The following is a 24,808-nucleotide window of genomic DNA, read 5'->3' on the forward strand; positions in this document are numbered from 1 at the left end:
AGGAATTTCACCATCACCCAATTGTAATAAGGCCACCATCTCTCCTTCCCCTCCACACATGTATTTGTTTCACACATGAAACAAATTTTAAAATACAAAGTGTCAGCAAAGAAATATATAAAGAAAACCCAAAAGGAAATTTTAGAACTGAAGAATTCCATTCCCAAAATAGAAAGCTCAATGGATGGGCTCAACAATAAAATAGAGGGGACAGAGGAAAGAATCAGTGAACTTGAAGATATTAAGAGAGGAAATAGACTGAAAAAATTTTTTTAAAAAGATTGAATCCCAAAGTCCTGTGGAACCATAACAGAAGATCTAACATTTGCATCATTTTGGAGTCATGGGAAGAGGTTGGAACTACAAATGTATTTGAAAAATGATGGCTGAAAACTTTCCAAATTTGGCAAAAGACCTAAGCCTGTGGATTCTAGAACCTCAGAGAGGGTAGACCCAAAGAAGTCCACACCAAGACACAATACAGTTGACCCTTAAACAACACAAGGTTGAACTGTGTAGGTCTACTTATACACAGATTTTTTTTTCAGTAGTAAATACAGTACTAGATGATCTGAGGTTGGTTGAATCTGTGAAGGAGGATAAGGAGGGCTGACTGTAAATTATATTGGGTTGGCCAAAAAGTTTGCTTGGTTTTTTCCATAAAATAGCTCTAGTAGCACTTAGTTGTCTTTAACTTCATTCGAAACAATTTTGTTAGACTGTGTTGTGACAGCTGTCACATCAGCATGCATTTAAAAAAAAACATCAAAATTGATGAATTTTTGTGTAGCCATTTTAATATTGAAGATGAAAGAAAAAAGCCACATCTTCGGCTTTATTTCAAGAAAGGTAAAAACCCAACCAAAATGCAAACAAAAATTTGTACAATGTATGGAGAAGGTGCTGTGACCGAGCAAACGTGTCAAAAGTGGTTTGCAACGTTTCATGCTGGAGATTTCTTGCTGGACGATGCTCTAGGGTCTGGTAGCCCAGCTGAAGTTGATAGCGATCAAATCGAGACATTAATTGAGAACAATCAATGTTATACCACACCGGAGATAGCCGACATACTCAAAATATCCAAATCAGGCGTTGAAAATCATTTGTACCAGCTTGGTTATGTGAATCGCTTTGATGTTTGCGTTCCACATAAGTTAAGTGAAAAAAGCCTTCTTGACAGTATTTCCACGTGAGATTCTCTACTTAAATGTAATGAAAACATTCTGTTTTTAAAACAAATTGTGATGGGCGATGAAAAGTGGACACTGTACAATAATGTGGAACAGAAGAGATAGTGGGGCAAGTGAAATGAACCACCACCAACCACACCAAAGGCCCGTCTTCATCCAAAGAAGGTGATGTTGTGTATATGGTGGGATTGGAAGGGAGTCCTCTATTATGAACTTTTTCCAGAAAACCAAACGATTCCAACAAGTACTGCTCCCAATTTAGACCAACTGAAAGCAGCGCTCGAAGAAAAGCATCTGGAATTAGTCAACAGAAAATACATAATTTTCCATCAGGATAATGCAAGATTGCATGTTTCTTTGGTGATCAGGCAAAACTGTTAACAGCTTGGCTGGGAAGTTCTGATTCATCCTCCATATTCACCAGACATTCCACCTTCAGATTTACATTTGTTTTGGTCTTTACAAAATTCTCTTCATGGAGCAATTTTCAATTCCCTGGCAGACTGTAAAAGGCACATGGGACAGTTCTTTGCTCAAAAAGATAAAAAGTTCTGGGAAGATGGAATTATGAAGCTGCCTGAAAAATGGCAGACGGTAGGGGAACAAAATGGTGAATACATTGCTCAATAAAGTTCTTGGCGAAAATGAAAAATGTGTCTTATTTTTATTTTAAAACCAAAGGAAATTTTTGGCCAACTCAATACATGATTTTTGACTGTGCAGGGAGTCGGCACCCCAATCCGCCCGTGTTGTTCAAAGGTCAACTGTATAATCAAACTTCTGAAAATTTAAGACAACTCTTAAAAGCAGAGAGGGAGAAACAACACCATAGCTACAAGGGAAAATCAGTGCAAATGACAGTGGACTTCTCCCCAGAAAAGATGGAGGACAGAGGAAGTGGCATGACATTATTCAAGAGCTGAAGGCAAAGAACTGTCAACCTGAGCTCTGTGTTTTTTGAAAGTAGCCTTCAGGAATATTGAGGAAATCAAGACATTCTCAGGTGAAAGATATGTCACCAGCAGACCTACCCTAAATAAAGGAATAAAGGAATTTTTCTACCTCTGTCATGTGCCTGCAACCTCCTGTTAATCTATAATTGTACAAACTTTGTTTTAAAAACAAGGAATGAATATAAACTACTTGAGAACATTGAGAAAAATAGTCTGTGCTTATAATTTGTATAAAAAGTGAACATAGTTGGATGTGGTGAGATTATAAAGTGCTTGAAACACATTAGTAGAGTTCTGACTTCATGGAGGGTAGAGAGATGAGAATTGTAAGTTCTGAATACTGAAGGGTTCAGGAACAAACATCTGGTGGTTACATGAAGGATGGTGATTGGGAAAAAATTGCACGCATAATGTAATTGTCTTGTGATCTGGTGATGTGCCAGCAGTGATAAAAGATGAAAGAATTAAAGAGTGAATCCTGGAGAAATTTTGCATGTTTACAAACATTGAACTTTTTGGAACCAGCTGTTGTTGTGATGGCAATGCCAAGGGAAAAAATAGTCAATATCCAAGTATCCCTGAACAAGCTGCCTTCAGTTTTTCCTCATCAGTAAAACCCATGTCCTCTTTTATTATATACGTATTATAAACCTTGGTTTCATAGTCTACTAATGTCATAGTCCAACCCTAGGGAATAAATATAATTAAAAGGACATCTCTTAATTTAAAGTCCTTTTGAAATTCCAGGTCTGTCATTTAAAATAAAAATCCACTTAAAACAATATTCTATAGTTTACTTTCTGGATAGTAATATCCTGGAGTTAATTTACTCTTGAAGTTAAGAAATGTTTTATGTGAATTAATTTCCTTGAGTCGCAGATAATGGAATTTTTAGTGAATTGACAGATACTGAGTCATACTGAGACAGCCACTATAGTAATTATGCAGTTTAGCTACACTTATGTTTGGTTAGTTAGAGAGATGGTACCAATAAATTGTAGCCATGGCTTCAATTACCATATATGGATTAGTTTTTAACATTGTTCCATGGCTGTAGCTTATCCCTCAAAATATTTGGAAGTGCATAGTGCTGTTCATATGGATTGCTGGGCAAAGCAAAAATACTGGAATCAGCAGAAATTCAGAACCTTCTCTAGGTAGTTCAGTGATGTCATCCTTGTATAGGATGCATAGAATTACTTTATAAGCCTCCAATATATTGATCTAATAACATAATTTCATATTTCAAGATCAGTGCTTGCTGGAAAGTAGTATGCTTTGCAAAGTCTGCAGTTAGTCTGGTGACTCTTAAGTTTCAAATCATATTGTGTTTTAGCAGCTTCAGAGATGTGTATTTTGTCTTCACTAACATATGTTTAGCTGTCTGATGGCTAAACCTGATTTCAGGCATTGGATTCAAATAACTGTTCAGCAGTATGCTGTGACTTTTTCCCATTAACTCAGCCACTTTGCTTAAATGCATAATTTGTAACAAACATATGGTTGTGCTAAAATGAGAATAATTATAGTTGAGTTTTAAATGGACATTTCCATTTAAAATTTTTATATAATCTTTGTTACTAATGTATATCTCACATCTTATTAGGAATGATTGTATCTAAATTTCATCGACACATTCTTTCTGAAAAATTATAATCTCAAGAGACAGCATTAGGTGACTTATAAACACACATGTAGAAGTTGAAAGCTCTCACCTAAGGGCCATTATTTACATATAGGTTCATAGAAAAAAAAATTTGAATGATTTCTCTAAGAGTGGGAGAATTTGTGCCTATGTATGTGAAGATAGACCCAATCTAAACAACTATAAGTTTAAATAATCTACAATACTGGTGTCCTTTCTGATCCTCGACTATTGCATTTTCATACTTTTAAATATTCATTTCAACTTGAAATCAGAATATGAATAGAGTTCCATGAATAAAAAATTTCATTTTTATCTTGAGATATAGCTCAAGCTATATCATGAGATGTAGCTTGTTAGACATATAGTTGTTAGAAAGCATATGTTATTCCTCTTTGACTTTACATTTTTGACATGTTGACTACTAATTTTCCTTCATGAATTATATCTTTAAAATGCACTTGGATGTGAAAAAGGGTGCATTCAGTTAATACAGGTCATAATCAGAATCCTGAATATAACTAGGGCACAATTTTAAAAGGTGACTAAAACTTACTTTCTGTAAGTGTAAGCATATCAGTTACCCTCCAGATATATTTCTTTCCAGCAAAATTAATTCTAGATTGGATATTAATTATAATCCACCTGGTTATATCCATTTGGGAAATAATATACACAAACACTGTGGCATTATTTATATACTATTACATTGAAAGGCATCTTTTTCAACTTTTCTTTAAATTAATAAACTTAGAGCAGTTTTAGATTCACAGCAAAGTTGAGTGGAAAGTACAGAAAGTTCCCACATACGTTCTATCCTTACATATGTACAACCCCTCCCCCCATTATCAGCGTCTCACGCCAGAGGGGTACCGTTGTTACAACTGATGAACCTACACTGACATATCATTATCATCAGGAGTCCAAAGTTTACATTAGGGTTCACTCTTGGTGTTTCATATTCTATGAATTTTGACAAATGTCATAGTACTGACATGTATCCACCATTGTAGTATCTTACAAAAGAGTTTTCACTGCCGTAAAACTTCTGTGCTCTGCCTGTTCATCCTTCCCTCTCCCCAACCCCTGACAAGCCTACTTTTGATCTGCTTGCCTTGAACATACCATCTGTTGCAAAGTACATAAAACACATAGTATGTCCTGCTTTTGAAAGGGATGTGAGCTATGCATTGATTCTGGTCTTGGAGCTCACATGATTTTTTTTCTGCATGTGTGAATGATGATGGTAAGATATTATAGCCTAGTTTGTGATTTTTTTCTGAATTGAAATCATTAAGCAATTTCTGAAGTAATCCTTAGAAGATCTAAAGATAACAGATTCTTTTCCAGTTTTACAATGAATAGGTTCTCAGTGAAGCTATTAAAATTTAGTTTATATTGGAAACATTGTTATGAGTATTAAAATGATGTTTTGAATTGGCCCCTCTTAAGAGCATAACTGTGAAGCAGCTCTGATGACTTTTTTCTACTAGTCTGTGGTTTAGAAATGCAGTATCACATATTGTTCTTGACCTTTAGCATTCTAATTATTCTCTTGTTTATTACAGCTTTAGTAGAATTACTTGAAAAATTTGTCCTTCATCTCTCTGAAAGCCCATCTGAATGCTACTTCCCCTCAGTGGAATATACAGGTACAGTTTAAACATTTTTGTATTTTGGAAAGTGCTCAATGTGCAAATAGATAATGTTTTGTAGAGGAGTGTAATTAGACACAAATATGCACAAGGTTTTTTCACCCTAAAAAATCTCTCCCTTTGTGCCATATACATTCCAGATAGCTTTCAGTTTCTTCTGTGCAAATATCTGGGTTTCCTTATAACTTTCTAGCTTCGTTTTTGAGCTCTTTTTTTTTCTGTCTACCCATTAAAAATTGTTTTTCCTTAAGGCAGTATCTTCCAATGTCTTTCACTCTTCTGTTTTTATCCACTTCCTAGTGGATAAAATCTCCTAGTGGATCTCATCTGCTTGTACTGTTCTACCCACCTTATATATTGATGACTTCTAAATATACCTCTTCTACTCAAAGATCTATAAGCTTCATTCTCATATTTCCAGATGCTTAATCGGTAAACATCACCTGGATGTGCTAAAGAACCCTCAAGCTCAAAATGTCCATCTTTTCATACCTCACTGAGATACATCCTTCTCCTACACTGTCTATTTTTGTGGGCAGTGCAATCATCTGTCCATCTAAGCCAAGTTCCCCGCCCCCTGTCACCAAACTGTATTCTGTGTTCTTAATATAGCTCAAATTTATCTCCTTATATCTATCTGTATTCTTCTTTATGTTAGTTTAGGCCACTATTACTTTTTGCCTAGGTTATTACAACATTCTCTTTACCCGTTGTCTCTAATTGGAGTGTCATTTCTTTTCAGAGGTATTCTTTATGCTGCTTTCAGAGTGACCTGTGAAGTGTAAATGTGACCCGCTCTTTCCTCTACCTCTTAGAAGCTTACCATTGACCACTGCATACAGTTTAATCTTCTCATCGTGGTACCCAAGGCCTTATGTTACTCTTCTCCTTTCTTCTCTAGCATCATCCCTTTCTCTCCACGCCTCGTATTTGTTTTTCAGGGGCACTAAACTGTTAGCAGCATTGCCAACCTCACCCTCTCTTCTCCAAATACACATTCATTTATTCAACAGATGGATATTTTCCTCTGCTGTATAATAGAACTGCTCTAAGCACTTGGACACATCAGTGAACAAAAGAGAAAAAAGTCTTGCCTTTACAGAGTTTACCTTCTGATTGGAAGACAGACAATAAATAAGTAAAAAGATTCAGTATGTCAAGTGGTATGGTGCTAAGTGAGAAATGCAGAGCAGGGAAGGGGTCTAGGGAGTGCTAGTTGGGGGTGGCGGTTCCAGTGTTAAATAGTGTTCAGACCAGCAGAAATTGGGAGCAGGACACATGGATGTTTCCAGAGGGAGAGACTTCCAGCAAGTGACTAGGAAGGAGATTAGTACAGCTCAGAAGGAGCAAGGGGGAAGGATTGTTGGTGTTGAACTTAAAGAGGAGAGGATGATATCGGGTTTTTGTTTTTTCTTTTTTTTTTCTTTTGGCCACACCCCGTGGCTTGTGGGATCTTAGCTCCCTGACCAGGGATTGAACCTGTGCCCTCAGCAATGAAAGCATGGAGTCTTAACCACTGGACTGCTGGGGAACTCCCTGATCTAGGGTTTTTAAAGTCATTGCAAGGTCTTGAACACAGGAGTGACATGCTCTGATTTACATTTTTAAAAGATCACTATTGCTGCTATATCAGGAAAAGACTGAAGAACAAAGGGCTAAAGCAGGGAGATGAGTTAGGAGGCTATTGAAAAGATACAGATGAAAAATGGCAGTGGCTTGGATGAGGATGTCAGTGGAGTTAGAAGTACTTGGATTCTAGGTATATTTTGAAAATAGGACCAACAGAATTGGGTAACAGATTGAATATGGGGTGGGAGAGAGAGGAGTCAAAAGACCCAAGTTATTGATCTGAGCCACTGGAAGGATGGGATTACCAAACACTGAGATAGCAAAGAATGGGTAAAGAATAGGTTTCAGAGAGGAGATTAGGAGCTTGCTTTTATGTTATGTTTCCAATACTTACTACACATTTAAGTAGACATGCTCTGTACATGTTGGCTGTTTGAATCTGGAGCTTAGGGAGAAGGTAGGGCTGAAAATACAAATTACTAAATCATCAGCTTAGTATATAAAGCCAATACACATCTCTTTGTCATGTTTTTCTCATATTCTGACTTAATGTCTAATTCCTCACGTGATAGCACACTCCTGTAAGGTAGTTTCCTTGTCTTACCTGTCGTATCCTCTGCACCTAGAGTAACAGTGCCAATAAATGTTTGACAAATAAAGGAAAAAATGGGGCTTCCCTGGTGGCACAGTGGTTGAGCGTTTGCCTGCCGATGCAGGGGACACGGGTTTATGCCCCGGTCCGAGAAGATCCCACATGCCACGAGCGGCTGGGCCCGTGAGCCATGGCCGCTGAGCCTGCACGTCCGGAGCCTGTGCTCTGCAACGGGAGAGGCCACAATAGTGAGAGGCCTGCGTACCACAAAAAAATAAATAAATAAAAATAAATAAAGGAGAAAATGGATAGAAGAATGAAGGATAAGAGCTTTGTATACTGTGTCAACCAGTTGGTTTACTCTATTGCCTGTTAAAATTAAAACATTTAAGATTTCTGAGCAGAAGCTCTACTTGATTCATCTGTACCTTAGGACAATGAATTTAGTAACTGTGTAAAGGATGAAGTAGGGTGAAGAACTAAAATTTCCCAAAGTGAATATCCAGTGCCTGGGGCTCAGTAAATGAAGACACAGTGAAGAAAAAGCAGAGAGGTAGCGTAGGCTCATGATAATAGATCATCATGCGATATTGCCCCTCTTCCTCATAAGGGTAACATGACTTTTCTGTTTGCTAAAGAAACCATCCTTCAAATATGTGTTATTTATTCAAGTTAGACACAGTGTGTCAAATCTCCATAGAAAGAAAAAATTTTTAAAGATACATTTTCAGTCTGGCTCAGGCTAATTTTTTTAGCTCTGTTATTCATCACTGCCCAAACACATCCTTTGCATTCATATCACTGAACCTTTGCTCCTACTGTGCCCTCTGGATAAACCTTTTCCTCCCCATGACACCCATATGATAATGTCCAACTCCACTGTGAAGTTGCAGCTAGAATATCACCTACCTTCTTATTCCCAGTCAGAAGTCCCTCCTCTGTGCTCCTATTGCATTCACATTAAACTACCATTTTGATATTTATTATATTGTATATGGCTAACTTAAATTATTTCATTAGGTCTCAAATGCCTCTGTATCTTTAACATGGCATTTGAGATATTTTTATTGGATTACATATACATACTGTTACATAGCATCTATATTCACACAATACATTTGTATAACAATTCTAAATCTATTGGGATTTACAAAAATACACACAACATATACCTAATTAAATCATAGTGACATCTAATGCAGATTTGGGAAAGGGATAAAAGTGATCATAAGAAAATGAAAGCAAAGAAATGAGAGGAAAATACAAGGTAGAATTAAACAGAAATTAAGGTAGATGAAGGGAATTGGTAACTATTGACCATTGCTTGTGAATTAAATAGAGTGCTGAGGCACCTGATGTGCGTTATATCGTTCAACCCTGTAACTACAGTTGCCCCTTGAACAACATGGATTTGAACTGTGCAGGTCCACTTACGGGCAGATTTTTTTCAATAAATACATACTCCAGTACTACCAATCCATGGTTTGTTGAATCCTTGGATGCCGAACTGAGGATAGAGAGGGCCAGCTGTAAAGTTATACTCAGATTTTTGCCTGCATGGGGTTGGCGCCCTAACCCTTGCGTTGTTCAAGGGTCAGCTGTACTCTCTGAAGTAGGCATACTCATCACATTTAAAATCAGGAAACTGAGGTTCAGAGGGAAGAAAAGAGAAATTGTGAAGAGAATTTTGAGGAAAAGCATCTGTGAAGAAAATTACAACTTTATGAACAAACCTGAAAAAGTGTGTGAAAAACATACAGGAATTAATGATCAAGTCTGTGAGTAAGAAAGGAAATAAGAAGTGATGATCATGGAGATTTGCATGGCCAAAGTGGGTTATCTCTCGTCTTCAGTATGATGGTCTTCAAATTCTGCAGCTCTCTTTGGCACATTGTTCTATTGGGTCGTATTTTCTATAGATAATCTAAAATTAACATTATGTTGTATATGTTATCTAAATACTCAACAAGGCTGATTGCTCAGTGTGCGTGCATTTACTACCCTCTGTTATATTTCTAAATTATGCTGAGGGAGATCTCAGATGTTGGCTTCGTTGAATGTATTATCTAGGCAGATAAACCCTGAATGTGAATTTAAATTCTTTAAAGGCTCCAGCGGAACAACTATCCACTGGCGTTTTAGAGTACGGATGAAAATAAAGTGGCTTCCTGTTGATTGATTGTTATCCTTTATCATTTATTTTTTGGCTGGTGGAACAATGGTTTGCTATTATAAAAATTTCACTCTATTTACTTTAAATAAACAAAAAACATGTTTTGATATAAAAGACGTTTCAAAGCAGACGCTGGATAGATATATTCAATGTTTTTTCTTGTTTCTTGAAATGAGAAATTGATTGGCTTCTTAAAATTGACAGCTTGCTAAACCCTAAGGTAGCTGAAATTAGAATAACACAGTCATCCATCTGTTGTTGGCTCCCTCAGGATTTCAATCCATTATAAAATTTGCAAATCTGGAAAGATCAAATTAGTTTGGCTGTTTATCCCCTTAAAGAAAGAGGACAAACATAAAGTTCTGCACACTTGCAGTTTGTAACTCCATACAAGTATCTTTTCAAATCCTAACAGACATTAACCATTTGTCAGCTCATTTCCCTGGGATGAGTTGGAGATTTTTTCCTTCTGCAGTTGCTTCTTTGAAATGATAAATTAAGTAGTCCTTTCAGGGTGGTAAATATTTTAATTTTATCCTTTTTCTCTTTATGTTGTTAATCAAAAGGTTGGAAAAAATATCAGAATATCATTGTTTCACCTTTTGATTATTAAAATATCTTTATACTTAATATATACAATTAAATATCCATTATACTTCCTTTGGGTATTCAGCAAATATACTCTTTTCTGTTTTGCATTTATGGAGCGTGTTTGTGAGTATGGTCAGTAATTGGCAAGGAGGTATATAATATGAATGACCCTGTCCTCAAGGAGGGGAAATAGGACATATACCTAAAATGATGAATTAAATAATTTGCAGCGTATGGTAAAATAGAAAATAAAGAAATGGGAAACTGACATTTTTCAGCTGGCTACTTTGTTTCAGGCAATGTGCTAGAGCCTTTAAGTATGCTATTTGAATTGAAGTTTTGTCAAATGAGGGGTTGTGTGGTATGTGCCACAGGTGTTCAGTGGAAAGAGTGACCAGTGTTGACTAATGCCATTATGGAAGATTAGGGGAGGAAGCAATGATAGAGCAAGAGGAGTGGCACTAGTTCTGCCTCCTGGGCTATTACAGCTGAAAGAAATAGAGGTGAAGAGTCTTGCAGGCAAGGGCAATTGTATAATCAAAGACGTGGAAAAGAGTAATGCTTTTCTCCAAATAGTGCTGACTATATCACGTAGGATGCTGAGACTTAGGCTAGTTTACTGGTCATAAAGAATTAAATTTTATGGCAGTAAAAATCGAATAAAATGGATAGATAACAGCCACATGTTAAAAAAGAAGGAACAGAACCTCAGGCTTACTTTGGGGAAGGAAAAAGGTAGGAGGAAATGGACTGACTGGTTGGTTTCTTTGGGTGGTGAGAGTTCTCTGGCTTTACTACTGATATAGCAGGGCTTCAGGAGAGTCAGTTAACAGCCAAGCTTTAACTGCTTCTCTAATACTGGATTTGTCCCTCAGTGGAGATATGGTTTACTCTTCTGAAAATTTATTTAGTTTCGCACTATTAGCCAAGTGCCAGGCAGAATAGATTTAATTTCTTATACCACTGCTCTATGTGCTAGCTTTCCAAATTAAAAATAGAACAGAATGTATTACCAAAGTGAGTGATTTCGGTCAATATTCAGTTAATTTTTTCAACTCATTTTGTTTTGAGACTATTATATTTATAATTAAAATGATTGGTTATTGCAAATAGTTAATGCTGAGATTGAATTAGGCATTGTTGAGTAGGGTAAGTCTGATGCTATAGGTGTCATTGTTTGGTTGACCTTTATTCAGTTACTTATTTTATTATGCTTCACAGTGACTCTGGGGTATCCTTTTGTTTCTTGATTTCAACATACAGAAAAATGTTTGTTTGTTTGTTTGTTTATGGCTGCATTGGGTCTTTGTTGCTCCATGCTGGCTTTCTCTAGTTGCGGCGACTGGGAGTTATTCTTGACAGTGCACCAGCTTATTGCGGTGGCTTCTCTTGTTGCAGAGCACGGGCTCTAGGCGCACGGGCTTCAGTAGTAGTGGCTCGCAGGCTCTAGAGCACAGGCCCAGTAGTTGTGCACGGGCTTAGTTGCTCTTCGGCATATGGGATCTTCCCAGACCACGGCTCAAACCCATGTCCTCTGCACTGGCAGGTGGGTTCTTAACCACTGCGCCAGCAGGAAAGCCCCAGAAAAAAATTTTAAGTTCATATCTATTTCCATCTCCACCTTGCTTCTAGTTTGATATGTAAAGCACAATTTTTGTTGTTCATTGGATATTTGTTCATTTATTCATTCATCTACTCATTCATTCACTCAATGTTTGTTAAGCACTTATTACATACCCACACACTATTGTGCACATTTCAGTAAATCACTGGTTACCAGTGATGCATCAGAGTCCCCTGAAAACATCCATTTTTATCATTGAATTTTACTTAATCATTTTGCTCCATCAATTTTATTTCTGAAGATTTTAATTTCTGCTTCATAAGTTGTTTTTAGTCCAGATTAAATGTAACAAAGATTATTTCACTGAACTTTTGTAGTCCAAGATCCACTTCTACTTGGCAGGTTGTCATATTGAATGTCAAATACAGATTTAAATATTAAGCCTCTTTTTTAATATATACCTGTAAACCATTTTCTGACTTCATTACTGCTTCAAGAAACTTTTCATTTCTTACTTCTTTTTCTAACGGAATTTTATTCACTCTCAAGTCACCTACATCTGTATCATATTAGTGATTTTTTGAGTGGATATTTGATATTTGTTTTGGTCTGCTTAATACCTCATATATTCTCCTTTAAAAGTCTTTTTGGAGATTTAACTGATACCTTCTTTAAAGTTAAATGTGTGGAGCAAGGTATCACTGTCCAATTATAACTGTCTCTAAAGTTCAGTTTTATTCCTTTAAGTGTGGATCTCAACTACAGTGCACAAGAAGTAAGCTGTAGAGGTCTTCTAAAAAAACAAATGACTGAACAGTCACCTTCCGCAATCTTGTTCAGTAGTCTGGAGTATTTATTTTTACTTTTAAAATACTCCTCAGAGTATTTTGATATACAGCCACAATTGGAAAACATTATCTGTTAAAATGTGCAGAGTTAAGTTTTTACTCTGAAGGTACAGAATCATAAGCTTTTAGAGGGAATGGACTTGGGAAATTATTCCTACAACATCAGGAAACTTATCTGTCATCTCAGGCCGACAGCTAGGCCACTCTGGAAAGACTATTCTTCCATGGCGAAGAACTAAGAACCTGAACCTTATGTAAATATTCAGTGTCATAGTCTTTTTGGGCAAATTCTCTCATCTTGATTCTTGACTTTATTCCATTCTTTACTGTAATGGTAGAAGGTACTCTGATCTATAGAATTCATGACATTGGGAATGCCCATTCTTATCACTCTTAGTCCACTGCATACTTCTCCTCTATTGTTAAGATATCTATATGTATTCTACTTTCCAAAAGGGAAACATAAGTATTATTTTAAGCACACAAATCCACATATTAACAAAGATATTTCTTATGCTTAATAATCTAATTTTATGTGTACTGCATTCTAAGTGTTATCATCTAATCTAACTTAAAATTGTCTGGTAGTAGCTTATAAAATCACTTTCATCATTATATCACATTATGATAGTTGATATGTAGGTCTGTTCCATGGCTATAGCAATATATAAAGTCAATGTTTATTTTATTGAAACTATTGAAATTTTGCAAAATCAGCCAATGTCACTGACACTACAGCACTAAAGTTTTACATTATTTAAACTTAGGAAACTAAGAACTTGAAGTTATGGTGAGCATATGAATGATGATTAATAGTTTTTAAATATTGGTCATTATTGTGTGAGTGAGAATAATTTGTGGTATATGTTTTAGTACCAAGTGATAGAAACCCAAATCAGACTTTTCTCTTTTTTCTTTTTTTGTCTAAGCAGAAAAAGAGGCAGAATCATTGGCTCATAGTATTCAATAATAGGGTAAAGCTGTCCTTAGCAATTTGTCTCCTTTCTATGTCTCTCCCTTTCCTTGTATTGAATATATTGGATTCATTTTTCTCTACTGGAGACACAGAGTACCTCATAGCCCTGTACTTAATGGCGAGGGCATTGTGGGGGAATACCATCTCGTGCTAGTTTGAAAAATCTGGAGAAGACATTGCTCAGCCTGTTGCTAGGAAAAGGACAAAACTGGTATCCTTCTTCCTTAGGGACAGAAGGTACATCTGTTAGCAGAGTAAGAGTTATGAATAGCAAGGAATTCTAAGCTATATGAACTATAGCTTAATTGCTATCATTATAGGTGAAATTCAGCAATATTGCTAAGATCGTATTCTGATCTAGATAAGTAAAACTCAGATGTAGCTTATCAAGAAATTAACTGACACCTATCTTTTAAATTTTTTATTTATTTTTCATTAAGAAATCACCCCTCTAGGCTAGATAGATGACCAACCAGCCTGGTTTGCCTGGGACTGTGAGGGGTTCCTGGGGCATGAGACGAAGTGCTAAAACCATGCAAGTCCTAGGCAAACTAGGAGAAGTAGGTTACCTTTACCAAGAGTGCTGAAAGATGAATTATTGTTGCTTTAAAGAGTAGATGTTTGATAACCGTGATGTTTACTTTGTTCTTCCCTATCTCTGCAGATCTCAAGGCTACCCATATTTTAAGGTTCAGTTTAAATGCCACTTCTTCCCAATCTCTTCCTCCTATGAATTCATGTAATTCTTTATCTGTACCACTCTTGTTCCACTTTGTGCTTTAAAACATCTTTGTCAGAGTTATCTATATACAAATTTTATCTCTGACACTACAGGCAAAGTTCTTTTAGGGCATGATGTATGATTTATCTTTTATCCCTCATAGATTCTAGCGTGGTGCTCCACACTTTATAAGAAGGGATTTATTAAAAGTAATGAATAAATTCATGAGTTAAGTAGGTATATTGTTAATAATATGAGATGTACCAGTGTGTAATGGGAAAAAAACTGCTGATACAGAATTCAGAAAACCTAGCTTTTGCCCCTCCCTATCACTAGATAACTCTGTGATTTTGGACAGTTTCCTTATTTGTGTGTGTGTGTATCTGCACACACACTGTGCACACGCTATAGTTTCTTCAGGCAAAAATTGAAAGTTTCAGCTAGATCCCCCTTGTTATCTAGTGATGCTTTTGAGTGTTCATGTTTAATTTGGTCATCCAGTGTTGTCAAAGACTAATCCAAACTTTCAGCCTCTCCTGTAGTCCTCTGTACTGTACAACCCCTTCACTTTTGGTAGATGATCACACTTCATACCTCACAGAGAAAATCTGCCTGCAGGAAGAAACTTGTTCAGTCCACCCTCGTACATTGCTGTACATTATATGTAGAATAATATCAATTATTCCTTCCTGACACTCAAGTGTAAATCTTTAAGAAGTAAACAGACATACTTATCTATATTTGTAATTCAAAATCTTATATATGCATTGCTTGATGAAAGTACAGTATTCTAGACCATTTTTGTGTTAACAGCTTTTGTGTCCTTAAAACCAAGTAAAAGTAGATTGTTTTAAAACTATGATTGTTTTGTACTTAATATACTTTTAAATGCTTTTTTTTAGGAGAAAAGTTATTTTGTAAAAAGTTTCCTGTTAATTCCTTTGAAAAATGTCACTGACGGCTCTTAAAAGAACAGGATTCATCAGTGTATTTTCAAAATTTACATTAAAATATGTAAAAATATTGCTTTCATCAATTTTCAATTAAAATGTGATTATTATGCAGAGTTTTATACATTTTTATAACCCAGTGTTCTGTTGTTTATAGCTACTGATGCAAATGTGAAGAATGAAAGTCTTTCATCTGTGCAACAGCTTGGTGTTAAAATGACTGTCAGGTATATTATAGGGAAATATCTCCTTGTGCATTTCTAGAATTTGTTTTGTCTAGCTGATATGTGCTTAATAGTATTTAATTTAACAATCAACTATTTTGTATGCTTTAAATGCAGAGTTTGTCATTCAGAAAATAATAACTTTGTTTTGAGGATATTGGCATATGATTGAATTACCCTTGCAGGTAAATCAGTTATAGTTCATTACTACTTCATAGGCTAACTACAACGTATTTAAGTCTCTATGACTGTCAGGTTTTTTCCAAAAATAACATTTTAAAAATCAGCACATTGGTAGCACAATCATACCATTTTCTAAAATATGTTTAGTTTTTACTGTCAGGATATAATTATGAGTACAAAAGTACCTTAATGTAGTTTCAGAAGTTAAAATGAATAAACCAATTATAGTAGTTTGAATTTTTTGTACTGAAATTATAATTTTCAAAAGAAATGGACAAGCGGAACAGACTGGGAGTTAAGGTCTGAGTCCTTGAACTCCTCTTTTTCTTGATTATTACATGGGAATCTTGATAGTCCCATTCTGTCTACTTCATTGGGTCATCTTCAGAATCAAGTGTAAAAAAAGATGCATGTGAAAGCTTTTAAAAAAGACTGTTTGGGGCTTCCCTGGTGGCGCAGTGGTTAAGAATCCACCTGCCAATTCAGGGGACACGGGTTCGAGCCCTTTTCCAGGAAGATCCCACATGCCGTGGAGCAACTAAGCCCGTGTGCCACAACTACTGAACCTGGACTCTAGAGCCCGCGTGCCACAACTACTGAAGCTCACGCACCTAGAGCCCACGCTCCGCAACAAGAGAAGCCGCCACAATGAGAAGCCCGTGCACCGCAACAGAGTGCTCCCACTCACCGCAACTACAGAAAGCCCACATGCAGCAATGAAGACCCAACACAGCAAAAGATATATATATAATAATAATAACAATAAAAATAAAAAAGACTGTGTAAATCCATAACATTATAACAAAAACTATGATAGTAATTCTAGCTCACCCACCTATATCACATAGGGTATATAACCCATTGATTATGTTTTGTGACCCTATACCCACCTTTTATATTGTAATGACCTATTTCCATTCTGAAATGGAAACCATAGATAATATGAGCAGTCTAGTCACATATATTTTTTTAATTCAACATAATGTCTTACTGTTAAGAAATAAACAAAGTGATTTATAATGAAAAGTTTGTATACTACTGCGGTGCCAATAGTGAGACAATAGCTGGCACCCATTTAGAATCATTGTAGCTGTGGCAGCTACGGATAGACTGATTTTATTTTGGTGCGTCAGATATTACAAGAGGGTTGCCACTGGCAAAGTGACTTTGCAAAATGGTGAACAAGCCTTAGTAAGTCTTCAAGCAAAGCAAAAGAACTATCTTTCCCTAACTTACACATGGTTTCATTCAGTGTATAATAAAATATATGACTAATATTTTATGATTTTATATGAAACAGAATTAGTTTCAGGTAATTATAAATAGATTTTTCATCTATGCAAATGACAGGACATTTACAAGTTGTTACTGTGCAGGACTGACTGTCCCATGTCTAACCTCCTGGCCCTTACTCAGCAACTATCAGTAGTCCCCCAGTCACTATGACAATCAAAAGCACTCCCATAAATTTCCAAACTATCCCCTGGGGGAGGTGCCACCTTCATATAGAACCATTGGACTATATGAACTCTAAAATTGCTCTAAACTTAACATTATGTCAATCTAGCCTATGAACATTCCATGTTTTAGATTAAGTTCAGGAAAAAATGCTTATATTCTACTACTCATCTATAGTATCCATGTTTTGTTCTTTCACTACCATTTCATTTTCCTTTAAAGTTATTGTATTTACCAGATGAATACTGCTAATTCCAATAGATCATAATTATCAGGTACATATATTGAGTGTTATTCTTTCGTAAGTGCTCTGTATAACATAGTTAGCTAAAAGTAGAAATTTGAAAACTTAAAACCATGAGATCTCAAGAGAACTACACTTTGTTGAATGTTAAAAAATGAATTTACAATGCAGGGCCTGACATTTTTTCATTCTGTATGTTTTCTGGGCTTTTACAGGTATGGCAAGTTCCTCAACCTGTTAAGAGATGGTGCAGAAAATGATCTTACCTTGGTTTTAAAGCACTGTGAGAGATTCCTGAAACAGCAGCAAGCTTCTGTAAAATCTTCTCTTCATATCCTTTTCGAATAATTGGCAGTACTTGAACTCTCTTCATATGTTTTTCAGAATTCTTTGATGGGGTACTTCAATACATTTATAGGAAAATAATACTTTAACCTATATTAGTGATTTGTTATGATATACCTTTATGGTATTTTATTCTATATTTTAAATATGTACTTTATTAGACTGAGTAGTAATTATTAAATTTTATTAGTTGAATCTTAAATGAATAAGTAAAGTTATTAGAATGTATTTTCAGTTATATATAAGGAAGTTTTAAAAATAGGTTTAGTAAATCAGAATAATACTCTAGATTTAGTAAATCTAGAATAAGAATAAAACATGCATTTATTTTATTTGAATTGGTTATCTTTCAGAAATAGGATTTGACTTTAAGAAAGAAGTGTATACAGATCTTTTGCATTACTGAATTCTCAACATGTGTGGATTTATTTTTATACTTGATTATGCTAATAATTTGGCAGATAAACTAGAGAAAGGATGGTACTATTGTGTTAGTGACTTGAACAGTGTGTTTCCACGGAACAGATAGTTTTTCCTCCAGTTGCTGGTGCTGTTGGCCTCCACTGGGCATGTCAGCGCACATGTTACATTAAAATAGTCACTGTGGGCCTCCCTGGTGGTGCAAGTGGTTGAGAGTCCGCCTGCCGATGCAGGGGATACGGGTTCGTGCCCCGGTCTGGGAGGATCCCATATGCCGCGGAGCGGCTGGGCCCGTGAGCCATGGCCGCTGAGCCTGCGCGTCCGGAGCCTGTGCTCCGCAACGGGGGAGGCCACAACAGTGAGAGGCCCGCATACCGCAAAAAAAAAAAAAAAAAAAAATAGTCACTGTGCAAGTGATTTATTAATAAAGTTTGATTTTATATCAATAGCTTATAAATTGGTTGAAGACAAAATGAGGACTAAGTATCCTTAATATCTCTTTCCTGAGATTCTGGAAATGAATATTTATGGAGTTCTTATATCTCACCATGTTAAGATAAACTATTATAAAAGTTCCTTAACTGTGCTTTTCAGTTTGCTTGCAGGGGAGTTACACTGGCCATGACTGGTTTGTATCTTCTTTGTTCATAATAATGTTGGGGGACAAAGACAAAACATTCCGATTTCTTCAGCAGTTCTCCAGGCTTCTGACTTCTGCTTTCCTTTGGTTGCCAAGACTACATATTTCTGTAAGACTTTTTAGTCTATTTTTAAAGGAGTATTTTAAATTTTAAGGAAAACCCTATTTAAATTCATTGGGATCTTATTATTTTATTTGTAGAGTGCGCTATGTACTCAATATTCATTTTCTATCTGAATGCAATTTTGAGTGATTCCTTTTGAAGATATAGATTTGACATTTTCTCGAATACTTGCTGTCTTACCTAATGGTAACTGAATGAAAGATTAGTGATAATAGGTGCATTACTAAATTTTAAACTTGTCATTTAGTAAATTATAAAATTCCATATATAAAAAGAAAACTATTGAGTGGATATTTTTATTCTTGCTTTGTTAGAAAGGATCTCTGGTTAAATTATAGTATGAGAAAATAAGTTGAAATTGCATCCATATTGTATAGAGGAAAAGCACACTAACTATATACATTTTGGAAATCTATGATGAGTTTTGATTAAGGTAGTATGGTGTATTTTTAAAGATTTTACTAGTTTCATGAGATCCAAGTTTAAAGGTAAGTGCATCCCTCAATTTATTAAAGTTTCTGTATTTTGTTTTACTTATGTACTTACTGCATTTAAGACCTCCAACTTGGGAAAACTGTCCATTAAAATAAGCCATGCTAATGCTTCCCAAACCTTTTTCATGACATGTTGTCCTTGGACAACAGAATTACATGGCACCCAAGGATAAGTTGTTAAGGGGGCTAGAGAGTATCTATGTCAAGTTAAATGAAAGCATTTATGACACGCTTTTGCAATATGTATTTGTGATAAAGAAAAGAAAGCACCAAGGAATACATTAAATATTGAAAGTTTATGATTTTATGCTTGAAATAGCTGTATGTAATTCCTGAATAATACTTCACCATAATGAGAAATTTGCTCCTCTTTTACTTCACCATAATGAGAAATTTGCTCACGTGAACAGCAGGAAGCAAAAGGCAAAAAACTATGTACTAGCTTTTTTCCAATCAATGTAACTGTTTTCCTTCTGTTAACCAGAGTTTGAACAATTCTTTAAATTGTACGTGAAGATTTAAAATGTCTTAAAGGTCTTACACTCTTTCATTTACAAATGTAATGTTGAAAATTCTTTTGATAAGTATGGATTTTAAGTCTATCACACATTTTCATGTCAAGTATTTTAAAATGATATCTACATGCCACTAGTCTTAAGTATTCTACTTCAGTGTTCAGAGTGTGACACAGTCAGACATCACCAATGAACTGTTTTTAACCATAATTTCGTAAAGTTGCGTTTCTGCTTTGACGTTATAAACCTAGTTTTCTCACACAGTATTTTATTTTTAACACTACAAGAGTGATGGGCTCCACTAGCATTTCTTCCTATAAAACTGAAATCAGGCAGGACTCTAGCAGCTTTGAGTTTATTAGATTTACCATTTTTATAGCATCAATTTAATACGGAATATAGATCCGTGAATGGAATGGAGTGACTTATTACTCAGGGGTTTTAGAATGAGCTCTTGATGTAAATCCTTGACACCTTTCTGTTGGTGCAGCTGTATCATCAGTGAAGACTCATGCAGTGCCTTCTGTAGTATCATTTTTTTTCCTTTTCAAGTACAAATATACCAAGTTGAATATTTTATTACCAGTAGTTTGTTTTACTGTTTCTTTGTAAAACAAATAACATTCTGCTAAACATTCCTTTTCAAGGATTCTATCTAGAACTGTTAGCTAAGTGCAGTTACTAATGTCCGTATAGTCAGTACTCCATAGTTTAAATGTTTTTGATTTAGTAACCTTTTGGATTGGTGTTTTTGCTATGCCACTTTCCTTGTTAGTGCATGCAGTAATAGACTTAATATATGACTTTAAAAGTGGTCCCTTTCTATTATGCTTGTTCCATTGGTCTCAGACATTACACTGACACTTTCTATGCAGGTTGACAAAATAAACAAATCTGCAGTTGCCACAAGACATGTTAAAGACACTTTAGCTTTAGCCATTAATAGCACAGACTTGTCCACCATCTTTAGCACAATACCACATTTTTGTAATCAACCTCAAAAAAGCTTCAACCTGTTCCCCCAGTCCCCCATTCCCCTACCTCATTACCCTGTTCTATTTTTTTCCCTTTTGTTCCATAGCCTACATCAATTTCCCACTATGCTTCTTAATTTATGTATTTGTTTATTATTTATACACTTAAACATAAGCTCTCTGAGGGCAGGGTTTTGTTCGCTGACATGTCCCAAACTATGTCCCACCATAATTATTCAGTAAATGTGCTGAATGTATGAATTAATATTTAAATAGAAATTTGTAAAGGACTGTAGTCTTTTTTATTACTTTAGAAAATGTATTTAAGAGAGCTCCTCTACATTCGTAAAGTGTCGTAAGCAAATTGCATCAAAAAGATTTAAAAATTTGGCCTAGGATAAACAGTATAGGACATAATGAAATATTAATTTGAAGTTCTCAAAATTTTATAAACTATTATTGTGAGATAAAAATCTGAAAAATGTATCCTTAAGCTGTTTAGACCAGAAGAACTCTTTAATGTACTGATTTAATTAAATTATCTTCCAATTTTATTTGTCCTTAAGAAAATCCTTCCTGAATGATAAAATAATCATTTTTTATGGAATTTCATCAAGAATCAGTTTGACTAATTGTTAACATCAAAGCTGTTAATAAATATAGATTAAGAAAAATCAAGAAATCAGTTATTTCCATGGAGGAATACCTAATCTCAAACAATAATTATAATAAAAGTTACAGTTATATATGCCTTCTCTGTTAGTAGAAACATATGAAATAGAACAAATGAAGTATTTTAATGCACATAAAACCAAAACTCCATTGATGATAAACCAGGCTGAAGTGGCATTCGAATGAAGTACTGTATTTCAGCAGAAAGGTATCATGGGACACTTCCTTTATATATATTATATTATTTATATAGATAAAATAAGAGCGTGTGTGAATATCTATATCTTCCTCTTCATAAAATAAAGTAATAACTACCTAACATGGGAAGTTTGGAGTTAAAAATCCTAATAGCATTGAAATATTCATTTGATTTAAATTTTACAACTATTATGTCATAGCACATTTGTAACCCATCTGCAGGGCATTAGCAATAGTAAGTCATGTAACCAGTCACTTGCTGAAAAGAGGACAGGTGTCAAAACCCCTTCCCTTTCTTACATGTGACTTTAAATCTTAATCATATTTGAAGATTCCATTTTCCTATGTGTTTTGTTTTCCCCTGAGAGGAGAAAGATTTGTTTTTTAGAATTATAGAATCAAAGTTTAAAAAGATATCTCCAGAGTTTTCTATTCACCCCTCTGCATGATGTGCATGATGGACATGCTGCACAGAGTCATTGCAGCACTGCCAGTGAAACACGGCCTGTTCTCTGCCCACAGAACCCTAGAGTGGAGGACTGGACTGGATTGGATTGTATCAGTTTGGATTGGTTTGGAGAGTTTGTCTTTTCTAATAGGGTCTTTCTATTTAATTTCCATAGATTTTTCTTAGTGTCAGGAATAAAATGACTCATCAGAACTACCTCTAGTGGAAGGAAAAAACTAAGACTGCTTACTGTGTTTCATTTCTTTAAGCACATACCTTTCATTTTTAATCATTAAAGCCAAATACTCTAAGAAGTGACATAACATGAGTATTTTGGTACCGATAATTTTTTGCATGATACTGGCCTAGTGTATATGTTACTTAGGTGATCTATTAAATGCTGTGATCCTATATGTGGTCTGCTTAATCTTATATTCTGAATTTTATTTAGAGTTACCTTTTATTAAGCATTACCATCCTTTCCAAGAGTTATGACTAACCAAAATATATCAAAACACTAAAAGTATAACAAACATAATTTATAATTTGATGATTCAGAAGATTCCTTGTATATTCATGTGACTCAGAGCTGTCATTATTGATTTGGTTTTATGAATACCATTTACCATATATACCATGTAAATTAGAGTTATGAAATAAAAATAGGCCAATTAACAAAACTTTTATTATAAGAAAGTTTCCTGTGATTACAGTGCGCAACCATTAGTATGTTGTTGTCATTCAGTCAGTTTGTTGAGTAGCTACTCTATGCAGGGCTTGGCGCTAGGAGCTGTGTTGGTTACCAAAATTTATGGCATAATTTCTTCCAACAGAGTATAATTCATAAGAGTAGAAGAATTCTTGCTTTATCTTTGGGAATCCATTACATAATAATGTTTTATTTTCTTTGAGAATATAATTAATTAGTCTATTATCTCCATCTCTATACAAACCTATTCTAAATATGTTGTTTTTAATGCAAATTAGAGAACACTGTGTAAGAAATATTGCCAATATTCTTACACTATTATATATATATATATTCAGAAAATTATTAGCTAAGTTTGCATTGAAAATTAAAGTATTACATGTGTATAAGTTGATTTATTTTGCTTTACATATATTTATTAGAGTCATTAATTCTACTCTACAAATAGTAATTAGTGAAACACATTGTGTATTCAACAAAAGAAGATAAATCAAAGGGTACCAATTCTCATTCAGTTCATATTATTATTCTTAACTAAAGTAATTTTCTTTGCACATCCATCTGAAGTTGACTACAAGATGTTCATTTAATATGCTATGTATGTCTTCAGCCGTCAGTATATAACATTAATTTTTTTGTGTACTGTGAGATATCTCCCTAAGAACCTATCATAAAATACATATTTGTACGTGTATGTTCCCGCAGATATATATTTCTACAGTGTGAAATGGTAAACCAGTTATCATAATGAATGATAAAACACAAAAACTACTGATAAATCAACTCACTGATTTCAGAAATTTTCATATATTACTCAAACCTAAATCCTTTAGAACATTTAGCAGTATAAAGTTTGAAAAAATCCTCCTTATTTTAACTCTTATGTAATTGTTATATATGAGTTTGATTTTTGATTTTAAAGTATTAACTTTCTTTTATTAAAAAAGTTTGAGTTGCCTGGTAAAGGTAAAAACGTTAAAAGGGCTCTCCAGGGCCTCCCTGGTGGCGCAAGTGGTTGAGAGTCCGCCTGCCGATGCAGGGGATATGGGTTCGTGCCCCGGTCTGGGAGGATCCCATATGCCGCGGAGCGGCTGGGCCCGTGAGCCGTGGCCGCTGAGCCTGCGCGTCCGGAGCCTGCGCGTCCGGAGCCTGTGCTCCGCAACGGGGGAGGCCACAACAGTGAGAGGCCCGCATACCGCAAAAAAAAAAAAAAAAAAAAAGGGCTCTCCAGAAGTCAGATCTAATTTGAGTATCAATGTTTATTGTAAGTTTGTAGGATATAATTGCTAGTCTAATAGTTTTTCTTGACCCAAAATTACATCTTCAGGTTTATTCTTTGTTTAAAAAATGTATTGTGGTTAGATGTTGGGTTTAAAGTAACACTCATTAAAACATTGAGCATTCATGATAAATTGTACCCAAGAACTAAATTGAAAAAATAACTGACTTTATGAAGAAATGGCTGAAAAATGCAATGCAATTTTGTAAATATATGTGTATATGTATCTATACATATATAATACATATAATATACACATGGACATATAAATAAATATAAAAATATATGAAATAAATTTTATATATTTGTAGATAGGTAACCTGAGTACTTTGGGAATGCATCACAGTTTTAGATACAAATTTCTTATGGATTTCCCAATTTCACTTATTAGTAACTAGAGCTTAGATTTGGGTTATTTAACATTAACTTAGAAAAAGCGGATTAGGCAAACACC

General features: G+C 35.0%; 1 protein-coding gene across 1 annotated transcript in view; it reads left to right on the forward strand.

Annotated features, from left to right (window-relative positions):
- TBC1D32 (TBC1 domain family member 32) overlaps positions 1–24,808 on the forward strand; it is a 184,802-nt gene that overhangs the window by 134,948 nt on the left and 25,046 nt on the right. Inside the window, exons 28-31 of the mRNA XM_060115191.1 lie at positions 5,357–5,440; positions 15,585–15,654; positions 17,752–17,867; positions 18,896–19,050. Of these exons, the coding sequence (XP_059971174.1) occupies positions 5,357–5,440; positions 15,585–15,654; positions 17,752–17,867; positions 18,896–19,050 (425 nt within the window). The remainder of the gene's footprint in view (positions 1–5,356; positions 5,441–15,584; positions 15,655–17,751; positions 17,868–18,895; positions 19,051–24,808) is intronic.

This window comes from Mesoplodon densirostris, chromosome 12 (assembly GCF_025265405.1).
Source record: "Mesoplodon densirostris isolate mMesDen1 chromosome 12, mMesDen1 primary haplotype, whole genome shotgun sequence".
NCBI lineage: Eukaryota > Metazoa > Chordata > Mammalia > Artiodactyla > Ziphiidae > Mesoplodon > Mesoplodon densirostris.